General features: G+C 33.6%; 2 protein-coding genes, 1 long non-coding RNA gene and 1 other non-coding gene across 8 annotated transcripts; 1 reads left to right on the top strand and 3 right to left on the bottom strand.

The window, feature by feature from the left end:
- Positions 1-1754: 1754 nt before the first annotated feature.
- LOC146907473 (uncharacterized) lies at positions 1755-4560 on the bottom strand. 4 transcript variants are annotated; one of them, XR_015018022.1, is made up of 6 exons: positions 4120-4560; positions 3894-4016; positions 3691-3795; positions 3464-3606; positions 3287-3375; positions 1755-2906 (listed from the first exon to the last, which is right to left on the bottom strand). It is a non-coding gene; the product is annotated as an uncharacterized LOC146907473 (long non-coding RNA). The 4 variants fall into 4 exon arrangements; XR_015018024.1 differs by having other exon boundaries at positions 3691-3798; positions 3894-4059; positions 4343-4560; XR_015018021.1 differs by having other exon boundaries at positions 3894-4059; positions 4343-4560.
- Positions 4561-7309: 2749 nt separating this feature from the next.
- Positions 7310-9251, top strand: LOC146907472 (uncharacterized). Its single transcript, XM_085729111.1, has 4 exons — positions 7310-7535; positions 8030-8607; positions 8962-8988; positions 9081-9251. The coding sequence occupies exons 1-4, from the start codon at positions 7310-7312 to the stop codon at positions 9249-9251; spliced, it is 1002 nt and encodes a 333-aa protein (XP_085585237.1).
- Positions 9252-15706: 6455 nt separating this feature from the next.
- Positions 15707-15778, bottom strand: TRNAT-UGU (transfer RNA threonine (anticodon UGU)). Its single transcript has one exon. It is a non-coding gene; the product is annotated as a tRNA-Thr (tRNA).
- A 1423-nt stretch (positions 15779-17201) lies between these two features.
- On the bottom strand, positions 17202-23278 carry LOC146907470 (telomere repeat-binding protein 6-like). 2 transcript variants are annotated; one of them, XM_085724307.1, is made up of 12 exons: positions 23042-23278; positions 22416-22499; positions 22118-22280; positions 21587-21867; positions 20950-21296; positions 20405-20590; positions 20250-20312; positions 19775-19854; positions 19040-19275; positions 18453-18770; positions 18301-18364; positions 17202-17738 (listed from the first exon to the last, which is right to left on the bottom strand). In XM_085724307.1, the coding sequence occupies exons 3-12, from the start codon at positions 22187-22189 to the stop codon at positions 17589-17591; spliced, it is 1797 nt and encodes a 598-aa protein (XP_085580433.1). In that variant the 5' UTR covers positions 22190-22280; positions 22416-22499; positions 23042-23278; the 3' UTR covers positions 17202-17588. The 2 variants fall into 2 exon arrangements, with proteins under 2 accessions (XP_085580433.1, XP_085580434.1); XM_085724308.1 differs by having other exon boundaries at positions 22416-22481.
- Between the last annotated feature and the right edge of the window lie 663 nt (positions 23279-23941).

Below are 23941 nucleotides of genomic sequence, written 5' to 3'. Positions count from 1 at the left end.
CAAAAAAAATATTTGAAAAAAAAATTACCACTTGTGACGAGGCATGACACGTCAATCACATGGCAGTGCCACGTAGATAGACAAATGTCACGTCATATTGACTAACAGAGGAATTTGATGGAAGGGGTAAATTGATTAACGTTATGCAATTTCGGAGGGTAATTGAAGTTTTGTTAAAGTCAGGGGGTTTTTGACGAAGGTTACAATTTCATGGGGTAATTGCCTATTCACTCCTAATTATTTACTCTTAGATGGTGTCATGCCAATGCCACACGTCTAATCACATGTCACATCAGTACTCAAATGAGTTTAGAATCAAAAGTTAAATGATTAAATTTTGCAATGGTTTTTTGAAATGATAAGTGAGCACAGAGACAAAAACTCAATTGGCTCCTATTTGCAGCAACTACTTACATATTTAAACCTAATTTGAAAGGCTGAAACTTTGATTCCCGTGATAAGAAGTTGGTTCATCCATAAATTTGTGGGTTTAGCTTTTATTGTCGATGTGAGAACTTTTGTATGGGTGATATGTAACTTGTAAGAACCTTTTTTGACCTTTAAGGTTGGCCTTGATCACGACGAGCCTCAAAAGTGTATGTTTGGTTATACATTGATGAAAATTGATTTTGGTTAAAATTAAGTTAAATGTAAATTGATTTATGTTTGGATACACTTGTAAGAAATTTAATTTTATCAATTAATGTTATTTGAATAGTTTGTATTAACAAAATTGCAATCGAGTGTATAAATGTCACATTAGCCCAACTTCAACAAAAGCATTATTAAAAAATCATATTTTTATCTTTTATTTTCTAGTGGTGTTAAGTAGGGGTGTTCGCGGTGCGGTTTGGATCGGTTTTGAGGCAAAATGTCAACCGATCCAAAATAAAAATCACATGCGGTTCGGTTCGGTTTGGATAAGTTTTCTAAAAAAATCCGAACCGAACCGATCCAAATATATGCGGTTTAATTTGGATCGGTTTTTGGATATCCAAAATGCAAAATATATTTTTTTATTTACTCTTTTTTTAAAAATATTATTTTTTTATTAATATTAATATTACACAAACATGGTAAAAATAATAGGTTTGATGCAAAATAAATTAAAAAATTAAAATTATAGTATGAAAATTATCAATTATTTTTGAAACATATGAAGTAATAATAATATAGATTAAATTAGTGGAATATATAAGATTACAATTTAACAATGATTATAATAATGCAATATATAATACTAATAAAAGAATAAATAAGTATTAATATTTATTTTTGCGGTTCGGTTCGGTTTGGTTCGGTTTTGAAAAAGTGATCCGAAATCCGATCCGATCTTAGCGGTTTTTACACACTACAAGAAAAACGTTGATTTGGGACGGAATTTTCTGTCGCACAACAGTGTAAATTTCCGTCACAATTGAAATCTGGGACGGAATTTGAGACAAATTATTTTAGTCGCAAAACCTGCTGTCGCAATTTGTTGGGGACGGAATATTTTCATCCGTCACACATTTGGGACGGAATCCAAGACGGAATGTAATTTTTTGTTTTTCACAAATATTTATTTCCGTCCCAAGCTTGTGACAGATATTAAAATTCCGTCACATTATTGGGACAGAATTTTTAGATTCCGTCCCCATGAGCAATTTTATTTTTTTATTTTTGAGTTTGTGACGACTATAATTCTGATCTATTTTTTAAAATGTTTGTTGGGACAGGTTTATATACAAATAAATTATGTGCAACATATGATATTTGTAATATTCTCCCACAATTTTAATATCTTTATCATGCATATTAAATTGTGTCAATCATCAAGTTCAACAATTCATACTAGACTACAAATCATTAATAAATATAAATTTTATAACCATCCAAAATAACAACATATATCAAATTTTTATCACCACACCCAAAAGATTAAAGTTCTAGTAACTAGAATAAAAATTCTTCATTTTCCATTTCATCGTCAGTTGAACCTTCATCTTCCAAATTTGTGTCATTAGTTGCGTCCTCGTCTACTTCTTCAAAATTACTATCATTATCTAGTAAGTTGTAAATTTGTTCAACTTTAGGAGTAACCGGTAACACTTGCACGTTCTCAACTTTTTGGTAAGCATTTGTCTAACTTATTTCACAGCCTCTTGCATTGATTGTGCTTCTTGCCTTTGTCTTGATAACCACCAACCAGTTTGTATTATCACGTTCTTTAGGAGTAACCAGCTTGTAGCTCACAACATTTACTTTTATCTTCTTTGTTTCAAACTAATATCAGCTAAAGAAGAAGCAAAAAGAAAGCAGGTACTAAACTAGAACTATCATCCTTTTTGAAATGGCAGGTCTAATTTATCATTCTCAAAAATCCTAGACAAACTTGTAAATTATATAACAAAACTATGGTCATCATGACAAGAGAATCGAAGAACCATTGCAGTCAGTTCACCTATTTTCATTACATTTCATTTGGTCATTTGTATTCACTATTTATGTCATGAATGGTAACAAAAACAACCCTACAACTTGTATATAATTTACAACTATATTTGTAATTGAATAAAGTTAACCAAAACTCATAGTGTCGTATCTACGTCAATTCAGCTCAAATGAAAAAAACAGAAGCACAAATAGATTTGGGGGGTCATGGAACAACATTAAACACCAAATATAAACCTCCTACACATACTAAACACCCAAGACACTTGAAAAAATGCAGCAGAGGCAGAAACATAGAGAAATCAAAACAAAGAAAACAAAACTAATATGAAAAATATTATCATAATAAAAGAGGTGAAAGTAAAGAATGAAAAAAGTTGAAGACCTGGGTTTAGAGCTTCCATCAGCGGTCGTGTATAGCTAGATTAGGAGCTTTAAATCTTTCTCCTTTCTATTGGATTTAGACGGTCTTCCTTGAACTCAAAACAAACGAAAACAAACGAAAATTAGTGGCAGAAAAGAGACACTTAATTTCAACAAATTAATAAACAAACAATCAATATTGGCTAGTGACTCCAGTATGCAAACAAAGCTACCCAAATTCACCATTGTACAACCCATATTCAATGCTACCATTTTATCTAGTCAAAGCTCTAGTGGTAATATTGTTATTGATGTTACTCTACTCAAAACCTTATTGACGTTACTCTGTTCAACATTTGAATTAGCACATATATTAATTCAAAACAGGCCCCCGCACAAGCAAACATAAAAGATTGGCTAAGTATTTAAAAGTATATAATCACAATTAACTTGGCAAAAATACAATCGTGATTCTCAGACTAGTCAATACCTCAAGCTTGTTTTCCCAATCAGAGCTAAATTGATTGCTTAAAATTGGATCAGCCTTGACAACAAACTGAGGAAGTTCTTTGAAAAAATCTGCAATGTTGTTCAATACAAGATAAACATAACAGTTAATAAAAACCAAACTACAAACTCTAATACTAGATAAAGGTCAGAAAAATACTTAAGCTTTGATGTTCTCAGTATTCGACACAAGGTAAGACCAGTATTCTCAATCTCATCTTTTTCACTCTCCTCATTTTTCTGAGTCAGCCTCTTGATAGAGTATAAAATAAAAGCAAACCAGCACCGCTCTGCTTCTTTTGTCTGAAAATATATATAAACCTCATGACTTCAAATAAAAACTTCAATGACAAATGGATTTCGTACGAGAGTTAGGTACATACGTACCGTTCCATTTCCCATTGATGAAACATTTGCCATGAGAAGATGTTTGGTTTCTCCAAACAGATCCATTGCTTCTTTACAGGTTTTCTCATCCAATGCTAGCTCATTCTGCTACAAAAAAGAGAGAAAGTTAGAATATATAAAAATTATCCTGTCACAAAAATATTATATTATCTCGTAGGATTATCTTGTAACACCAAAACAACCTAACAGCACAAAACTGAAACACCAAAAGGCCAAACAGCAGAAGCATCAAAAGCCAGTCGAGAGCTATAACAGCAGAAAACTTAAAACTGCTAAGCTGCCACCAAAACACCAAAAACCTGCCACTGTCCACAAACACAAATGCAGTCTATATCCTCAAATTACGTCCTGAGCAACCCATCAAAGTAAAAATTAATATCATGAAAGGGAAAGATACAAGAAACTTACATGAATCAAAATGAAGTAACTAGCTTTGTGAAAAATCAAATTTTTGATTAACCCACTAACCAAACTCTAATTTTCAACAAATTCATTTATCAAAAACCAAAATTTCAACAAACCCATTTCATTAAAAACAAAAATTTCAATACAGAGCATACAAATAACAAATAGAAAATTGAACATCTCCTATATTGGGGAACAAAGCTGACAAAGAGAGGAAATGATGAACCTGAGATTGCACATAACAAATATGTCAAACATGAGACGGAGAGAACGAATAAACCGTGAAATGGCGGAGAAGGGAACGATGTGGTCAGAGATGAGAAGGAGATAGCGATGGAGACAAGAGAGCCTTCAGTGGAGTAGATCGAGAGAGTGAGATGGAAGTTGGGGATATTAGGGTTTCAATGGGAGAGAGACGAATGATAGAGAGAGAGAAAGTTGAATGAATTGGTATTGAGTTTTTTGATACTTTTATGTTAAATCAAATTTTTTTCATTTAAATTAATATATCAATTGTGACAGAAAATTAAATAATATTCCGTCACAACAATTGGCGCTAATATTCCCGCCTTCGATTTCCACTAAATTTTGGATTAAAATAGCTTTAGTTGAGACGGAAATACAAATTCCGTCCCAAATTTGCGACTAAAACTTCAATCCGTCCCAAATTGGGGACGGAATTTTGATTCCGTCCCAAATAAAGTAATTAAATTAAAATAAAATATTTGTAATAGAAGGGCGTCGCAAATTCCGTCCCGATTTAATTAATTTGGGACGTAAAATAAATTCCGTCACGAAGTTCCGTCTCAATTTGACAGTTTTCTTGTAGTGACAAAACAACATCCAAACGCATCCAAATATATTCGGTTTTTTGCGGTTTTCGGTTTTTTTGGATCGGTTTGCGGTTTTATTTTGGATCGGTTTGGATTTGAACACCCCTAGTGTTAAGAGTTTTACATTGAATGAACGTTGATCCGAACATGTATTTGAGTGGGAACAGTCCTTGCCTTAAAAATTTGTTTTTCTTAGTATGAGTTAGGTTCAACCCAAGTTTAAAGAGGGTATCAGACTTTATCGATAATATGTGGGTCATCTGCTATCATATTTTCATCATCACTCAAACCACGCTCCAAATATCCAATCTCAAAGGGAGTTTTAAGAGCCCCACGTTGGATGAGAGAAGACTTACATTTGATGAGAGATGATCCAAACATGTGTTTATAAATGAGAGTAATCATAACCTTACATACTAGTTTTACAAAGATAAGTTAGGCTAAACTCAAATTGTAAGATATATATTCTATAAGATGATTCTTTTTATTTTTGCTATATTTTTACTCTTAAGTTTTTGATAAAAATATTTCATTTTTTAAGTTTCTCGTTTTGTATGTTTTATTTTGAGTTTGTGGATCATAAAAGAGTAAATGAGCAAGATGGGTACAATATTAACTTGTCCATTGCAACACCTAATGTTTCGAAATTGTGTTTTTTAGGCATCTTAGATTGCTCACAGACACCTTAAAAATTCTAAAATACCTTTGTTGGATCCTAACTTTGGATCACTTAGAGGTTATTATCAGCGTCACATCAATAACATACCATATTCAAATTCCAAAATATTTCAAGAGTTAACTCCGGATCCAAAATCAGATCCTATTTCCCGATCCAATATCAGGGTCTAACTCCTGATTCATACATAAATCTACTTTATATCCTTTTATGTTTTATTGCATATCTTGGACTATATTAGTGTATACACACAACAGCCTTTTTTTATTCCTTATAATAGTAGATTATATTTCTAAGTGCTAATTTTTTTGTATTTTATTTCTCATAACTTTGGAAATATAAATATATTTGATTTAATTAAATATATCTTAGGTTAAACATGTATTTGGTTCTTATAAATATATCAATTTTTCGTTTAAGTCTGCTTAAAACTTTGCTTCAACTTTTGATCCCTATTAAATTTTCAATCACCACCATTGGTTCATAGTTTTAAGTCAACTCATGTTTGTTCTTTTTATTTTTTTAATGAAATTGTGCAGAAATGTGTACAATATTATTAAAATATCTCCCCAAAAAATTAGAATTTTTTAACAAAACATGAATTAACTAAGAATTTTAAACGGTCAAAAATATAAATTTTCATATTTAATTGATGTTTTGTTATAAAATATTAACTTTTTTGGGAGATATTCTAATAATATTATAAACTTTTCTGCAATATTTTATTCAAAAGTATGAAGTCTATTGTCTACATATGAGTTTACTTAAAATAATGGATCAAAAGTGAACATGGAAAACTTTTAAAAACTAAAAGTCGAGAAAACATTCCAAAGAGAATAAAACAAAAAGTTGATATATCTATACAAAGATATATCTAACCCATATATTTTTTAGGGTAGCTATAGACATTGAATATACTTATACGTACAAATAAAAAAAAAAAAATTAGGGTAGCCGAAGCTACCCCATGTTAAACCATAGAAAGGCTGCTTTAGTTATACTAACCAAATTTTTTTAGGGAAATGCTAACGAGAAAATTCTTTTAGAAAATTGTACATTCAATGCATCAAAAATTGAAGTGTTGAACTTTTTCAAAGAATAATTTCTTAACTGCCAAAACCTTAAAGAGTGTGTTTAGGACACTCGTTAGCAAGACCTATTTTTCTATTAAGTAACTTCGTTGTTTGACCTACTATACTTAAAAACTAATGAATTATAAACGATTTCTCATAATACTCAATGTTTGTCGTGTGTAATTATATGAACTTTTATCTAGTATTTTTCTCAATGAATTTGATTTATTTTTTAAATACATACATTCAATCTCCGTTTAATTGGATACTTTTTTTAACACTAACAATAGTTCCATCAATACAAATGTCATCATTTTACTGTACTTTCAACTTATAGTTACATCAATAAACCTCTTCTGATGGTTCTTTATTTAATACGGAAGAACAACTGCGCATCCCGAGAAGGGGTGGTTGCAATGATGCGAAGACGAAACATGGAAAGCGTACAAATTTTTGCTCGCCTAGTCATACGTGTTCGGTGTTGTCGGGGTCGTGGAGTTTGGAGTGGTAAGGTGATCATAATCATGGTGATGCGGGTGCCATTTTTTCGTCTAGAAAGAGGCACAAAATAAATTATTTCCTTACAGCGGCATCAAGTGAATAAGAAAACAATGGAAAGTGTGTTGCGACGTCCGGTGGTGAGTCTCAAAAAGGTTGCACGTATGCCGGATAAAGATAGAAAAGCGGTTCTTAAGGAATTAAAACATTACGTTAGCAAGCTACGTGGTGGTTCTGTTAGTAATGGGTTGAAGGTCAATGTGGGGGGTGTCAGTAACTCATCTGATACTTCTCAGGCTTCAGTCAATAATGATTGGAAGAATTGGGTTGTTTTGCATGGTAATTAGGAGGTTAATACGGAGGATGTGTGGGGTATCGGGAAGGCGGTCAGTGTTAAATTTAATGGGGATAATGCCAACATGTTTAATGTGTTGTCCCGACGTTGGCGAAGAAGTCTTCTTGGAGAGATGATTTCGGCTGGAGAGAGGGGGAAAAAGAAGGAGGGTGAAGTGAGGGTGTAGGGAAGGTCGGTGGGAGTGGGTCGGTTTTCATGGGGACGGAGTGGTGTCCGATGAAGATTATTTCTTGGAATGATAAGGGATTGAGTGGTTTCGAAAAAAGGAGAGAGGTGAGGAAGTTGGTAGGAGGAAAAAAAACCTTTTGCTCCGTGCCTTCAAGAAACTAACCTTTTGTGTGTACTTGGTTGTGGGGTAGCTCTCCTCGTGGCTACTCTTTCAGACCTTCTGTTGGGGCTTCTGGTGGTTTACTCATTATGTGGGATAGTGAGGATGTTGAGATTGATTTATCCTTTTCCTTTGATCATGTGTTGGCAGTGAGTGGTCGGTTGTTGAAGTCAAATGAAGATTTTATTCTATTCAATGTTTATGCTCCATGTGACGTAGGGAGTCAACATATGTTATGGGGGAATTTATCGTCCAGGTTGGCTAATTTTGTTGGGCAAAATGTCTGTGTTTGTGGAAACTTTAATGTTGTTTGGGGAGTGGAGGAAAGGCGGAGCGTGGATTATGTCCCTTGTTTGGCGGGAGCTTCTTATTTTAATCGTTTTATTGCCAATAATGTTTTGGTCGACCATCCTCTCATTGGTGGTCAGTTTACATGGTATCGAGGTGATGGTCATTCCATGAGTCGCCTTGGTGGACTTTTGTTATCTGAAAATTGGTGCTTACAGTGGCCAAATTACCTTCAATTAGGTCAGTTGTGTGGGCTGTCTGATCATTGTGCTATAGTTCTCTCAGTTGACGAGCAAAAATGGGGTCCAAGACCGTTTCGAATGTTGAAATGTTGGGCGAATGTTCCAACATACAAGAATTTTGTTAGCTCAAAATGGCAGTCGTTTCAAGTGGAGGGTTGGGGAGGTTATGTGGTGAAGGAAAAATTAAAACGAATTAAGGTGACGTCTGGGAATGGCATCAGAATCATACTCATAATATTCTAGGTAAAATTTTAAATGTTAAGGACTGTATTTCTATGTTGGATGATAAAGAAGAGATATCTTCATTGGGGGAGGAGGAGGTGGAGGAATTACATAGTCTATCTGTGGAGTTACATTCTTTATCTCGGATACATTCTAGTATTTGTTGGCAGCAAACATTCTTTATCTCGGATACAGTCCAGTATTTGTTGGTAGCAATCTCGTTTGAATTGGTTACAGGAAGGGGATTCTAATTCCAAATACTTCCATGGCACCATGTCTAGATGACGACGTGTTAATAATATCTATATAATTGATGTGGGTGGTGTTCAGGTGGAAGACATTAGCAATGTCAGGGAGGTTGTTTTCACTCATTTTTTGGATCATTTCAAAGTGTTTAATGTGGTGCTGCCCCGAGCTATTGATTTATGATTCCATGCTTTATCTTATAGGGAGGGGTAGACCTTGTTAAGTCATTTACAATGGAGGAGGTGAAAGCTGCAGTTTGGGATTGTGATAGTTATAAGTGTCCCGGTCCGTATGGAGTAAATTTTGGGTTTATAAGGGATTTCTGGGGGGATATGAAAGAGGATCTTATGCGCTTTGTTTCAGATTTTCATTGAAATGGCGTTGTTGGATAAATGGTGTTGGAGGTTGTAGGTGGATAGAGAGGGTCTTTGGTTTCGACTCTTGGATGCTAGATATGGCCTAGTTGGGGGATGTTACAGTTAGGGAGGCAGGAGGGATCGACCTGGTGGAGGGAGATAGCTAGGATCCGTGACGGTATTGATTCAACGGTGGGTACCTGCTTTTCTGATAATTTACGTCTTAGAGTATGTAACGAATCCACTACCTTATTTTGGTTGTATAGGTGGGATGGTGATGTTTCTCTTCAAGATAAGTCTCGTGTAACACCCCAATTTTCTGTTTTTATTTAATTCAATGATATTTGTTAGGTGAAGTTTTGATTAATATTATTATTCATGCTGCTTGTGCTTGAGTATTATTTTGTTGTTGAGAAAAGTGAAATATTGATGATGATTGAGAAGTAGTATGAGAATTAAAATAAAATGAAGGGAAGAATCAAGATAAAATGATATATAGTCAGGGGTGTAAAATATAAGTTTTATATAAGTGCGAGAGGGGAGGAGTAAAAGAATAATGAGTAGAGGAGAAGAGAATCTTAACAAGTGGGGCCCAATATATATATATATATATATATATATATATATATATATATATATATATATATAGAAAGGTTAGGAGTTAGGAGAGTCAGTATTGCTGAACGTGGAAAAGAATGAAAAGAGGTGCAAAGGAGGAGAAAACCTAGCCACCAAGAAGAGAGTCAAAAGCCGTAATTTCTGAAGAATTCGAAGTAAGGGGGAGAATTTATTCATCTCTAGGGTTTATTTTTCTTGTTGGGGCTGTAGAAAGGATAGAGGAGGAGAGTTATAGAAATGCTTATGAGAATTTATCATTGTGGTTGAAGATTTAATATTCAAAAAGAACAACGTTAGGGTAATTGAATCAGAGCTTTTAATCATGTGAAGAGTGATGCAATTAGGTAAATTATGTGAGAAAGTAATGTTTAGATGATAGGGTAATCCTAGGTAATGTTTCATATCAGTTTGCGATCATGAGGGCTCTAAAAATGAAAGTTTTGAGCAACTTAGAAGCAATTTCATAGCTAAAAAATGTAGGACCTGAACATGTCGCTGCGTTACGCTGCAGTAAGGGCGCCTATCACCCACAACCCAAGAGTTGGCACCTCAGGTGCCTGTTTCTGGCACCTAACACCCACTTATAGGTGTTTTTCACCCATTTAAATTCCGAACTGGGTCTTAGTGTAAACATGAAAGTTGTAGTTATGGATGTCAACTTTCCATTAGCTTTGGGTTGACCTCAATCAGACATTCACAACGTGAGTTATGATCAACATACTACACATGGATTAGCAAATAAACTTTTCCACCACTTTCTGTTCATATTAAGATTTAGGTGTCTTCATGAAGGTTGTAGATATGGATGTTATCTTTAAATTTCCATTGGTTTGAATACATTACCACCTCTAGAACTTGAGTTACGATTTTAACACCTCGCATGGATCATGCTGCGTTGCTAATGAAATTTCAGCACAACCCTTCTAGTGGGCTCTGCAGCATCTATAAAAGCAATAGTGATTTTAAGAAATCCATTAGTGTGTAAAGTAACAATAATGATCCCCGAAACTACATATTTAGATGGGGGAGTGTGTACGAGCATAAATATAAGCGGTTGTCTCAAGATAAAAGCAAGTCTAAATATGAACTGAGGATAGTAACCTATGAGAACCTGATATTGTTAAAGATGACCTAATAATAGAGAGTAAAATACAATGATAGGAGGCGGGGGAGGGGGGCATGGGGACATTTAAGATATATGAATAAGGTAAATATAGGTCCCTCAAATTAGAGACAAGTCTAAAACGGTGGAGTAATACAAGTAGTAGGAGAAGTAAGAGAGATATAGATATGTTGTTCACAACAGAGTGGTAACGACGAGAGTAATCCATTGGAATATTTAAAAGGTCTAACATGGTGATTCGATTAAGTGGGTATAAAATATGAAAGAGATAAAGAAGTCAAAACGACGATGATAAGAGGAATTAAGAAGTAGGTGCTTTCTGGGTAACTGATGAAGCTAAACATAAACTCCTTAAACCGATAATGAGTTTAGAAATAACTAATCAAGTAGGCGCTTTTTAATGAGTTTAGAAAAATATTGAGAGAGGGTCCAACACACTCTGAGAAAAAAGATTAGAGAGTTAAAAATATTAAGATTTATTAAAAAGATCAAGTTACTACAAAGAATTGAAATTTAGTTTGAATACTTTCCTTCAATTCTTTTAAATGATTGATATTCTACTTTTGTTATTTTGTTTGAAAATTTTAATTACTTTTTCTTATTATACTTGTTTTTGAATTTACATATGATTTTTATATTTACTTCTAATTCTTTAATGATATAATGTATTCTTTTACACAATATGATGTTAATAGTGCAAATATTGATAATTAAATAAAAATGTTAAAGCTCTTTCATATCCTTTCAATTTTTAGGGGAAAAGCGACTTTGATAAGGTTAAATTTAGTCATAAGGTAAGTAAAATCTACCAAGTATTGTTATAATTAGTGATTAAATTTTTGATACTCTTTATTTATAACTAGTGAAAAGATGGGCACGTCTTTTCGCATTTTTTTTAACAATAAAAAATGAGATATATTACCACAAGAGAAAACAGTACTACTCTCTAGCACAAGGTGTGCAAAGGAGAGCAGAACAAGAGTCTACAGAGTATCCAGAATAATTACAGCCAAAAAACAGTCAACCAATGCCCAAACACACAAGAGGTTATTGCCGCCACATATGGCAACCAAAAGGAAAACACACATTTTTAGCTTTTAGCCAATGGAAAGTAGTAATTTGGACTCTTTCTAAAAGCTACATAATAGATTTAGCTTTATTAGAAAACAATATGTGATTCCTCTCATTCCAAAGCACATAAACACTGCATAACCAAACAAGCTACAAAAACGATCGACATGGTTTAAAACTTCCCGTGAAATAAGCAAACTGAGTAAAATGATCTGAAATATGTTGGGGTTCCACTGAATTCAAACCAATCCAAGTTTTGACATGTTTCCAAAGCACGCCGAAAATAGGACGGTGAATTAAGGGATGATCTGCCTTTTCATTATTACCACATCCTGACACACACCAATTTGTCATTTGTAGGCCACTTATTGTGGAGAAGACGCCACGCAATAATTAACACCTTCAAAGGAACAACTTTATGTGAAACTGCATCAACCAATTCATCGTGATTATGCATCTCCTGCCTCATGAGAATTTGATACACACCCACATTAGGAGGCTACTGTCAAACATCTGTAACAATATCCTGCAAAATAACATTAGAAAGCAAATATGTACACTCCGGTAGCAGGTCTTCCTTCGAAGCCAACAACCAATGCCACCACCCCAAGCTTCTCGTCCTCCCCCCAACCTAAGGAAAACAATTATGCTACCGTCTTTTCCTTATTAACTGATAACTCATAAAGTCTCCTAAATCTCTCCTGAAGACGGGCCGCCCCCACCCAACAATCAGACCAAAAAAGTTTTTAAACCATTCCCTATTTTCATCTGAATGTTCTCTTCAAACCAAATTCCACCCTCAACCACAATCCCCTCACGAACTTTTACAATATCCCTCCACCAAGAAGACCCGTCACTCCCACCATCTTTAATCCGCCCCCTCTCCTCACCATGACGAGAGGACAACACCTTATACCACAGACCCTCCCTATCCACCAGACAGCTCCAACACCATTTAGCTAATAAAGCAATGTTAAACTTCTTCATCCGCCTCACCCCCAAACCCCCATATCTTTACTCATACAAATAGTATTCCAATCAACCCAAGAAATTTTCATATGATCTTCACTCCCACCCCAAAAAATATATATTTAAAATAGACTCAAGGGAGGAGATTATACCTGCGGGAGCTCTGAAGAAAGAAAGGGCGTAGACAGGCAGAGAAGACAGAGCGTATTTAAGGAGAATCAAGCGACTACCAAAAGACAAAAATCTACTTTTCCATTCAGACAGTCTAGTCTTAATGTGGTCAATAATCGGATCCCAAAACAAAAACCGTCTAGCATCACCACCAATAGGAAGACCCAAATAAATAAACGGTAACCTCCCTATTTTGCAAGACAAAACAGAGGCCGCCTCATGCATCCAAGAGTCCTCAATATTAATACCAACCAACATGCTCTTATGAAAGTTCACTTTCAGCCTTGACATTGCCTCGAAAAGGAATAGGACTGCCCTCAAGGCTCTTACATTAGCCCAACTCTTGACTCCTAACAGAAGAGTATTGTCCGCAAATTGCAAATGAGAAATCACGGTAGGGTTATTAGAACCAACACTATAACCAGTAAACATATTTTCCTTCGTCGTCGTAGTCATCATAACATTCAAACCTTCTGCAACAATAAGAAAAAGAAAAGGAGAAAGTGGATCACCTTGTATTAACCCCCTCTTCAATGGAAGTTCATTCGTCGGGCTTCCGTTAACCAAAACTGAGGTTGTGGCTGAATATACACACTTCTTCATCCACTTCCGCCATAATGTTGGAAATGTCATCCTCCCAAAAACATCATCCAAATAACCTGAATTTACAGAATCGTAGGCTTTTTCAAAGTCAACCTTAAACAACAACCAATCTTTTTTCAACTTACGCGCCTCATCAACAACCTCGTTTGCTATAAGAATACCATCAAGAATTTTCCTATCCTTCACAAAAGCCGACTGAGTATCAGAGATAACTGTGTTTATAACCATTTGCAACCAGTTTACTAAAATCCTTACTAGAAGTTTATATAGACACCCCACCAAAGCAATGGGTCAAAATTCATGCAGACTCTCTGGATTATCAACCTTTGGAATAAAAGCAATGAAAGTGTTATTGATACCTTTGAAAAGGTGACCACTGCGTTGAAAATCCAAAATAAACCTCAATAAATCATCCTTCATTTCCGGCCAAAAATCTCTCATCTAAAATACAGTAATATCAATATCATCAATGTCACCAAAATGGAACCCTAACAAGAACACTCTCAACTAAATGAACCAACCATCATTGTTAAAAAACATATGCACGAACCACCAATATGTCTAGTAAAATAATACATTATCACCTTTTTTTAAGTACTACATTCGGTCCTCTTTATAAGAGAAACTTGAGTCAACAAAAATTAATGTATTTGGTTAGAAATTCAGTCTACATACATTGAGTTTTGTTGACCCAACTTTCTCTTATAAATAGGATCGGAGAGAATATTAAATATGACTTTAAATTTGAAAAATATGAATATTAAATAAAGCATACACTATTAATTCCCTTAAAACAAAACATACACACTATTTATTGTTCATCATGACATGTATTAAATATGATTATTAGAGTCGTGCATGACAATATCCAAAACACCATCAACTACTGTAGTTTAAGAAAAACATGCACCAACCACAAATATAAGCAAAAATTTTGTTTTCATATTTAATGAATAATTGATGTATCTGGTTGATAGTATAGACCAAAGAAATCAGTTATTCAATGAAACTTGAAAAGAAATTTTTGCTTATAATAGTGATCAAAGGAAGTACATTATATTTCACCCTTCATGTATTAAATATGAATTTTAGAGTCATGTATTTGTCTTTTTTGAAAGAAAGAGCCATGTGAAGTTGAATATTATATAGGGTTTAAGCAATTAAAAGTATTAAGTTTTTATAGAAAAACAACAATTATTTATTAAAAAATTATATATTAAATCTAAAATGTACAAGTTTTATTGCAAAGTTACTATTTTAAACTTCTTAATATGTGTAAATTTGCACATGATAGAAAAACCTAATAGCGTTTGTCTAACATGTGCAATATTGCACATGTTAGACAAACTCTATTATATATATGTTCTTTTCTCAGTCAATAATATAATGGTAGGCATATAAAGTGGGTACAAATTATAACCCATGTTAGGATATAATTTTATACTTGTGGTCGCAATTGCTTCAGTTCATTAGGATAGATTTCTTTATCGATAGATTTGGTTTACCAAACTATCATTTACTTAATTTTTCATTGGATTTTAATTTAGTCCCTAAAACTTGTGGTTATTCTTTTTCCTTATAAATAAAATTTTGGGAGTGTTTTGTAGATGATTGTTAGAAGTTTGAGATTCTAACATAGCTGAGATGCCTTCCTTCTATAACCATGTCTATGCATGCTCTTTTCTTTTCTAAACATCTCTTGTTAGATTAGGGTCTTTAAACAAATTTTCTAAGGGCATTGCCTGAAAAAATGATGAAAAAATATGTATTGGAAATGCGTGAGGGCATTTCTTTTTACAAATATTTGTTGGGGGTCTGGAGTTCGATTTTATCAAAATAATAAATAAATATTTGTAAAGAGAAATGCCCTCACACGTGATCGAACTCCAGACCCCCAACAAATATTTGTAAAAAGAAATGCCCTCACGCAAGATCGAACTACGGACCTTTAGTTTACAAGACTGACGCTCTACCACTGAGCTATAAGGGCTTGACATTGTTTTATCATAAAAAGTAAATGTTATTGTATTTTCTTTTTTATTAATGAAAAATGGTATTAATTCATTTAAATTGATGAAATACATAAAAAAAAACAATACAAATTCAACATTTCTAAAAATGAAAAGGATAAATGAGTGAAAAATCTCACTTCATTCAAATTAGTAAGATAAAATGGTAAGATGTCTATAAATGTGAAAAAATCAAAGCGACTAGAATACTCATACCCTGTCCTCCCCTTCAAACTCGCAAACAAAGCCTTAATGTTGAATCCAAAAGCCGGTTCGGACGTTTTGATGGTCAAAATTGCGTATCTCTAAATCCCTTGAGTTGACTGCAGGGTTTGAGTCACACTTTTTGTAATGGGCAGATTTGTTTTGGGATTGAGCTATTCAATTTTGGATCATACTTGGGTCACTCTTCATCATCATCTTCCTTAAATAAAAGAAAACTTTATAATGAATGCAAGACTACTTCACATGATTAAAGTTCATTCCTCACCCGGTGGCTTTAAATGTAAAGAATTAAAGTTTTAAAAAGAAGCTATCGTCGTGTTCTATGAACTAAAATGAAAGCAAACTTGCATTTAATTGATACCAGATGTGTGATGTGTGGGATGATTTCCTATGTTGGCACGAAGTGTACTATTTGAGAACAAAATGTATTAATAAGAATAAGAAGTTGAATTTGGGATTAAGAGAAATCACACAAATAGAATCGAACAAATCATTTTATCTAAAATCTTAAGAGTGTATTTTGATGGGGGAATGTTTTGAGGAAATTCAAAAACTTTGATGTGAATTTCATTGGATAATAATTTGAAAAATTTTCAAAATGATGGAAATTTATGAAGTATTTTGTTCAGGTTAAATTTAGAGAATTTCAAATGACTTCTAAAAGCTAATAATTTCAAATTTCTTTGTTGTTATAATTTTTCAAATTTTGCATTTTAATCCTCAAATTTCCCAAAAATTTCAAATCGACCCCAATGAATTTTCATAAAATTGCAAATTGACCCCTCAAAATTTTTGAAATTTGAAAATTAACCCCTAATTTTAATTTTCAAATTTGGTCAAAAAAAATAAAATTTACAAAAGTTACCCAAAAATGAACACAATGAAATTTTATTACTCCATCCAAATAAAAATATTTAAAAATGAAGGCAATTTAATTGAATCATATTGTCTAGAATTCTAAATTCTTCAAAAAAATTCAATTACTCCATCCAAACACACTCTAAGAGATTACAACATTAGTCATTAGGCATGCGCGTATTGTTATTTATAGTATGTTGTTGAACATTTACTCTTTCGTGCGACTCTTATTCACATTATATGACCAAATGAAAAAAAAAAAAAAAAAAATAGAGAACATACTCTAATTGAGAAATCATCAAATCAATTTGCAAGGGAAGATATTCAATTGCACCTCTTCATAGGTCATTCTTTATGTGTAATATTCAAGATTACAAGTCACTAGTAACAAACTCATGTGTTGTCAACTTCTATACACATTTCATTATTCTAGTTTGCTTTTGATAGCATACTTACCAATATTTGACCATAAGGTATGGTAAATGTAACCATATGGTCAAATTATAATCATGTACAAATCACCCAAACCTTTACCTGTTTTAGGGAAATATAAATTATGGATCATATATATTTGAGTAAATATATTGAGATTAATATATACTATCAACTTTTAGCATAACTACACTAAATCTTTCTGGAGACTGTATACTTCTGCAGCAGTGTAACTTGTTCTTCTTCTTCTTCTTCTTTCTTCATACGTAAGAAGGTTCACATTGATTTAAATTGATGCTTGCATTGTTGTTGAGACCAATAGGCATGAGCAGATAAGACTCTGTCGAGAAGCTCTTGAGGAACAGGTTCTCCTCTCCTTTGTTGAGGAGAGATTCTTGCTGTGTGAACCAATGTCTTCCACTTATCCTGCAGAATTTCGAAAATCACATAACAGTTACCACAATACAGAGAGATCATACTTATCAACTGGCACGCATGTCTGCATGAGTGCGTGCCGCGTATCATCCTAGTCTTTAAAATGCTTCCTAATACTTTAACTATTAAAGAAAGATACTTTCTCTATGACTGTGGGAACATATTTGAACTTTCTGCACTCACGCAACTGCTGATTGGATCATTAGATCAAGATCGAACAGCTCATGATTCCTCTTTCTATTTTGGACCCTATTTACCAGAGCTGCGATGTGAGCCATCCAACCTTAATCAGACAGTCTAAATTGATGAATGTGCACGCATATGAATTTTCATTCTAGCACTTCAAGAAATTTTCTAATACAGAAGCAAAATAAAAATTTGCAACAAATAACTAGCAATCTTGAAAGCACAAGGAAGATAATTTATCAATGAAAGTACCAACTGGCCAATTTTTTAAGCTAACTCTTCCACTATTTGGCACAAAAGAACCTTTATGAAAGCGGTCGGAAGAAAGGCAAAAGATTAACGATTAGTGAGATTTCACATCACTCACCTTCAAATCGACATAAGTTCGATGCTTTGCATGGTCAAAAGCACGCTGTTTGACATCACGCCACCTGCAACACACAAGTAATATATAACACTATACAGTTTCTGAACTACTGATTAACCAAAGCAAAAGATTAAATAAAATACTAAATAAACCTTCCAGTTCCTAGTTTTTCGACTGCCTGAACCAAAGCTTCTACTTCTAGAACCGAAAATGGCCTCCTGATTCGGCGCTGTCCAAAGTAGGAATTCCCTGATTTACGCCGGTATGGAACCACAGCTAATGCATCCATGTTAATGGCAGGAACTGTGACCAGAGCTCGGCACTTTGACACGTTATTGTTGTTAGCTGAAGCTTCTCCAAGAGAGGGGACCATGTTGAGATCACCTTCAGCACAATTTTCAATTTTGACCATAGAACGTTCCCGAGATACATTATATGTTCCTTGTTGTAACATTAAAGATGTTGATTGCCTGTTTATTGAAAATGAGCATATTAGTTATGGCTGTTAGAATTGCCTGATACTGACACAATGTTGGAATTCAAGTGTGAGTTATTAGTCTCTCTCACATCGACTAGGAATGTGCAAAATGAAGGATATATATGTAAGATAAAAATAAAATGCTTTATAGTTTAGAAACTTCAAATATATGTTTGTACCTAAAGTATCTATAGATTTTCTCTAAGGCGTTGTTTGGACTCAAATAAACGTTCCTGACGAAAATCCATACATAATGGTTACCTAGAAAGTTTTGATCGTGAACCAGTGGTTAGGAAACAAGGGTCTTCATTGTATGAAGATGAAATTCGATTATGTCTCGGCTCCAACATGAACCCTAACCTATGACGTTTGTCATCTTGAGATATCCCGGTCTGGATCAAAGTTTTACTGTCATCTCTAATCTTCTTCCCTTGAAGAAGGATGCCTACGTGCAGTTCGTCTCCAAGTATAGTTGTCACGGCTTCCATTACTGTCCTCTGCAAATAATAACAAAATAAATCTAGCCAATAGACATTGTGAGAGTGCGAAAAATATACAATGGATTGCTTATTGTAGTTACTATACTTGTACTTTATACATTTGAAATATATTTTGACTTTGGATAAAAAGCTTAATTAAACGCTTATAACATAGACGTTTTATCATACAAGTACTTATATATAGGCTATCTTGGCGATTTTATGGAAATCAAGTGAAAACGCCTTATGGACATATCGTAAGCTATTTCCATAAGTTTTTCCAAACAGTCTCACAAGTACTTACACTAGCAGGTATACTCGAATAAGCCAATCCAAACAGGCCCTAAAGATGCTAGGTTCAAGACTCGGATTATGTCATAAAATTGTCCACATGCTTCAGTATTGTACTAGCCTCCATGGATTTAGTAAAAGCATGATCTGTTCAACTACATTACTCATGAAATTGTGCATAAATCATGTCATCACTATCTCTTTTAGACGAAGTTTAATTACATACCTTCAGCGAACCAATAGTTGCAGTTTCAGGGATATCAATAAAAAGCTCTGGGACTTTAAAGGATTTTATGCTAAGCTTCACTGCAAAGTACAGATTAAAACCATGTCAGTGCCGTATATAACAAGCATGTTAGACAAAGGCCCAGTTTGGATAAACAACTTAATTAAGCACTTATAACATAAACACTTATCATTTAAGTGCTTATGGATAAGCTATTTCTATAACAAAAGATAAAAAAATAAAGTCAAATTATTTTCAATAAGCTATAAATTGTTGTATAAACTATTCTGAAGAGTGGAGAGCTTATGGAAATAAGTTAAAAACAGTTTATAAACATGCCATAAGTTGTTTTCATAAGCTGTCCCAAACAGTCTCACACGTGTTTATGTCAGTAAATAAGTTATAGTAAGTCAATCCAAACAATCCTTTGGATTAAATGATCAAATGTGGTCAATCATTTCACGGACTTTCCTACCGTTACAACCCTTGGACTCAGGATGAACTTCTTCATCAGCTATAGAAGATGATTCTTCAATAACTGCAAATGATAGTTTGGATCGTTGAGCCAAAATGGAAAAACAAGCCTAAAATGAAACAGATTGCAAATAAAAAAGAAAGAAAGAAGGCAACCGTGCATTGTTCCGCCTGTACCATGGTTCGTGCCATTAACCCTTGTACAAGAATCAACAGTGCCTTGACAGTGAGACCAACTATCAGACGTAGACGATGAGGTTTGATAGAAAAACTTTCTTTTCTTAAATGGATACATCATTTCTGAATTTTCAAGCACAGAATTGTCCCCACTATTGTTCTCATCTGTGACAAAAACAATAAACAGAACTATCAATAATCATAAAGAATGAGGAAATTTATGAAATTGATTGACAATATATCGAATCCATGCATCACTAAAGATTGGTTTTATTGAATTAGAGTCATCAATTGCCGATAACAGAATATAGAGGTTTTTTCAAATTCCGCTACAATGATATATAGCCGCTATTTGACAACACTTTGTACTGAATAACATTCGACAGAAAAATAACAATTTGTTCAATTTTGCGACGCTATTGCTGCTATTTGACAACACTGGCTTGAATCACAATTTGGAACACAACAAACAAATTGTGAGAGTCAAACAAAATAAAAAATCGACTACAAGTAAAGCTAAATACCATTCACGAAAGGACTTGCATCCTTAACCTTTATTGTATCTGGTGGTGGGTCAGGTATCTTATTCTTTGAGTTCAGTTCAGTGGACCGAACAAAGTTTTCGGCATCATCTCTATTAAGTAATTTCCTAGTACCGGAACCATTCGGTAAAGAATCAAGATTCCTGTGGAAATGGCCCTCCAATGAAGGTTTCTCCACATGATTTTCTAATAATCCATCAGATCGGTTTTTGATGCGAATAGTCTTCTCATTTGTACTTCTCAATTTCACACGTTCATCTTCCCTCTCGATGACATTCTGTCCTTGCCCTTCAAGATGATTGTCATGAAACGATGAATCACCTGTGACTCTGGAGAAAGTTTCATAGAACACAACATTGTTGAGTGATGACAAGTTTCAAGCTCATAAAAGTAACATTGAATTAATTTTCTTCATTGTCGCACAAAAAAGTAGCCATTCAACATCGAGAAAAGAAGACATTATGGATTTTAGTGTAAACTAATATTACACTGACATCCAATGAAAATTCATCATTCTGCAGTGCAGTTACAAAATAGACATATGTGGCGTTATAATGAATTCTCATTGGATGACAGTGTAAAACTACATTGCATCTCCATTAACCTCTTCAACATTTACCTTTGATTTTCATGTTTCCCTTGCAAACTAGGGACACATCCAGAGACAACTTCACTGCAAGTTCCATTCTCAAATTGCTCCTCCTTAAATGATCCTACTTGATTCTCTTGTTTGTTATCCTTTATGTTAATACCAGAAAAAGCGAGAGGATCTTTCGCAGAAGCAGCATTATCAGGAACGGAACTCTGAGTCTTCTGCAAAAGGTTGCCAGCTACACTAGCCAAAATATCAAATGCTTGTATCTGATTGCTGTCAGGTTTCTTCCTGATTGTACCCCTCCCCTAAACATGTATATTGAAATTATAAGAATATCGAAACTTGATTCATACTACCTATGTACTACCGACATTTCTGATTGAAGGCGTGTCTGGTGTCTGACACCGACACATGTGATAACATTAAATGACTTCCATTTTCCCAAACTACTACAAATGTCGATCTATCAGTGTTGTATCAGGTGCGCCTATCTCAGTGCTTCATATTGTAATACGAGTCAGTAGAGAATGTAGGAGACGAAAATAATTTGCTTACCCTAGGAGATCTTGAAGCTCTAGGAACTTGATAGCCATTAAAACTGTAATCCAATCTCTTCTGCATAATCATATCTTAGAAAATCATCCCTATAAGAAAAAGTCATTAGATAACATAAAACGAGCTTCCTTGAGTTTCGAAGACACCCCCACCAGATCAGAACCTGTCAGAATAATCAAATTCAAATATCAGTCCATAACCAATAAGTATAAAAAAATTACATGACAATGTAAGATGAGATAAGGTTCAGCATCATAAGAGTACAAATAAATAAAGAAAAAAAATATTGAAAACTAACATGTAAATGGACATTAGAAGAATAAGTATTCACCCCATGTTGAAGACACTGTTATCCTGTTTGAATCTGAAGCAGATACATACCCTTCAATATTTTCAAAAGTAACAAAAATAAAATCAAATAAATAAATAAAGCATTGTTAGTTGATTTTCACAAACAAACAAAAGCCATAATTGTTACATAAAGATCATCATTATCCATACACAGTCATATTAAATCAATTAAAGATAACACCAACAAAAATCACTGGAAAAAACCACTTAATAAGAAATAATAATCATTTTTTTTATTCAAGACATTGCTCAAATGGATCTTTGATGAATACATTTTTTACCACAAAAACACACAGATCAAATATTTTCTTTATTTAAAAAAAAATGAAAACAATAAAAGTAGGAAAATTAATCAAGCACTAGGAAAGGAACTTGAATGATCCTAGAAAAAAAATTGGAAGGAGATTTACATTGTGCAATGCAAATTGATATACTAATTGAAGGGAGTGATCAACAACAAATAAATGTACAATATACTCATAAAAAACACTTTTTAGGATACCCTTTTCAAAGTGGAAAAAAAGAAGAAGAATTGTTGTTGAAGAAAAGAAAAGCAATGAAGAATTTTCAAACCTAGTGAATAGTGTTATGTGTATGAATGTCTGAATGAAGAAACAAGAAAAACCTTGTGAAAAACCACCACACCTTTGTTATTCTTAAACCTCTCACAAAACCAACCAACTAACTGTTTTTTCCAAACGTTTGACCATAAAACATATATCCTAGGAAGGGTCTAACATGTCTTTGTACCGAGTATAGTAAGGTTTAGTTACAAAAAACTAGAAACATTTGACCGGTTCCTTAGTTTGTGATGATCCACTCATCACTCCTTGCTTTATGTCACTTCTTTGTTTAACATGTGGCACACTCTCCACTCATTTTGGGGGGTTTTTACATCATCTTATCTCATTCACATAAACATCACACAAATGATAATTCTTGACTCTAGCCACATCTTGTCCTTAACTTCTTTTTTAACCTAAGGTTTCTTGAAAACTAATTGCAGTAATTGAGATCCATTTAAATGATTGACCTCTCCCAACAAATATATTTTCATACACATTAGTCAAAGATCTAATAAAGAACCAAATAGTTAAGGGATCAATATATATATACACACACACACTTGTGCTACACTATGTTAGTCTCTCAGTCCATCTATTATTAATATTACAAATTTAATTACGAGCAATAGATTGATCTACGTGGTAAGAGATTGCTCCCCAACGGAGGTTTATCATCATAAAACGTCGGTGAAAACTTTGTATATATAATATTGTAACCCAAAAATAAACACAAATAGAATTTAATTTGTATGTTGTAACAAAATTTATGCATGTATTTAATCATATCAACAGATGGATAATTATTATGTAGATATTTTGAAAACTAACATAATAAAAATTGACATTATATTGCAATTTTATTGAATGTATATATAAGAACATTTTATGCCATTAGAGTAAATATTGA

The sequence above is a fragment of the Medicago sativa genome, chromosome 7, assembly GCF_051527215.1.
Source record: "Medicago sativa cultivar Bolivia chromosome 7, Bolivia_mono, whole genome shotgun sequence".
NCBI lineage: Eukaryota > Viridiplantae > Streptophyta > Magnoliopsida > Fabales > Fabaceae > Medicago > Medicago sativa.
This window is presented reverse-complemented; position numbering and strand designations above follow the sequence as displayed.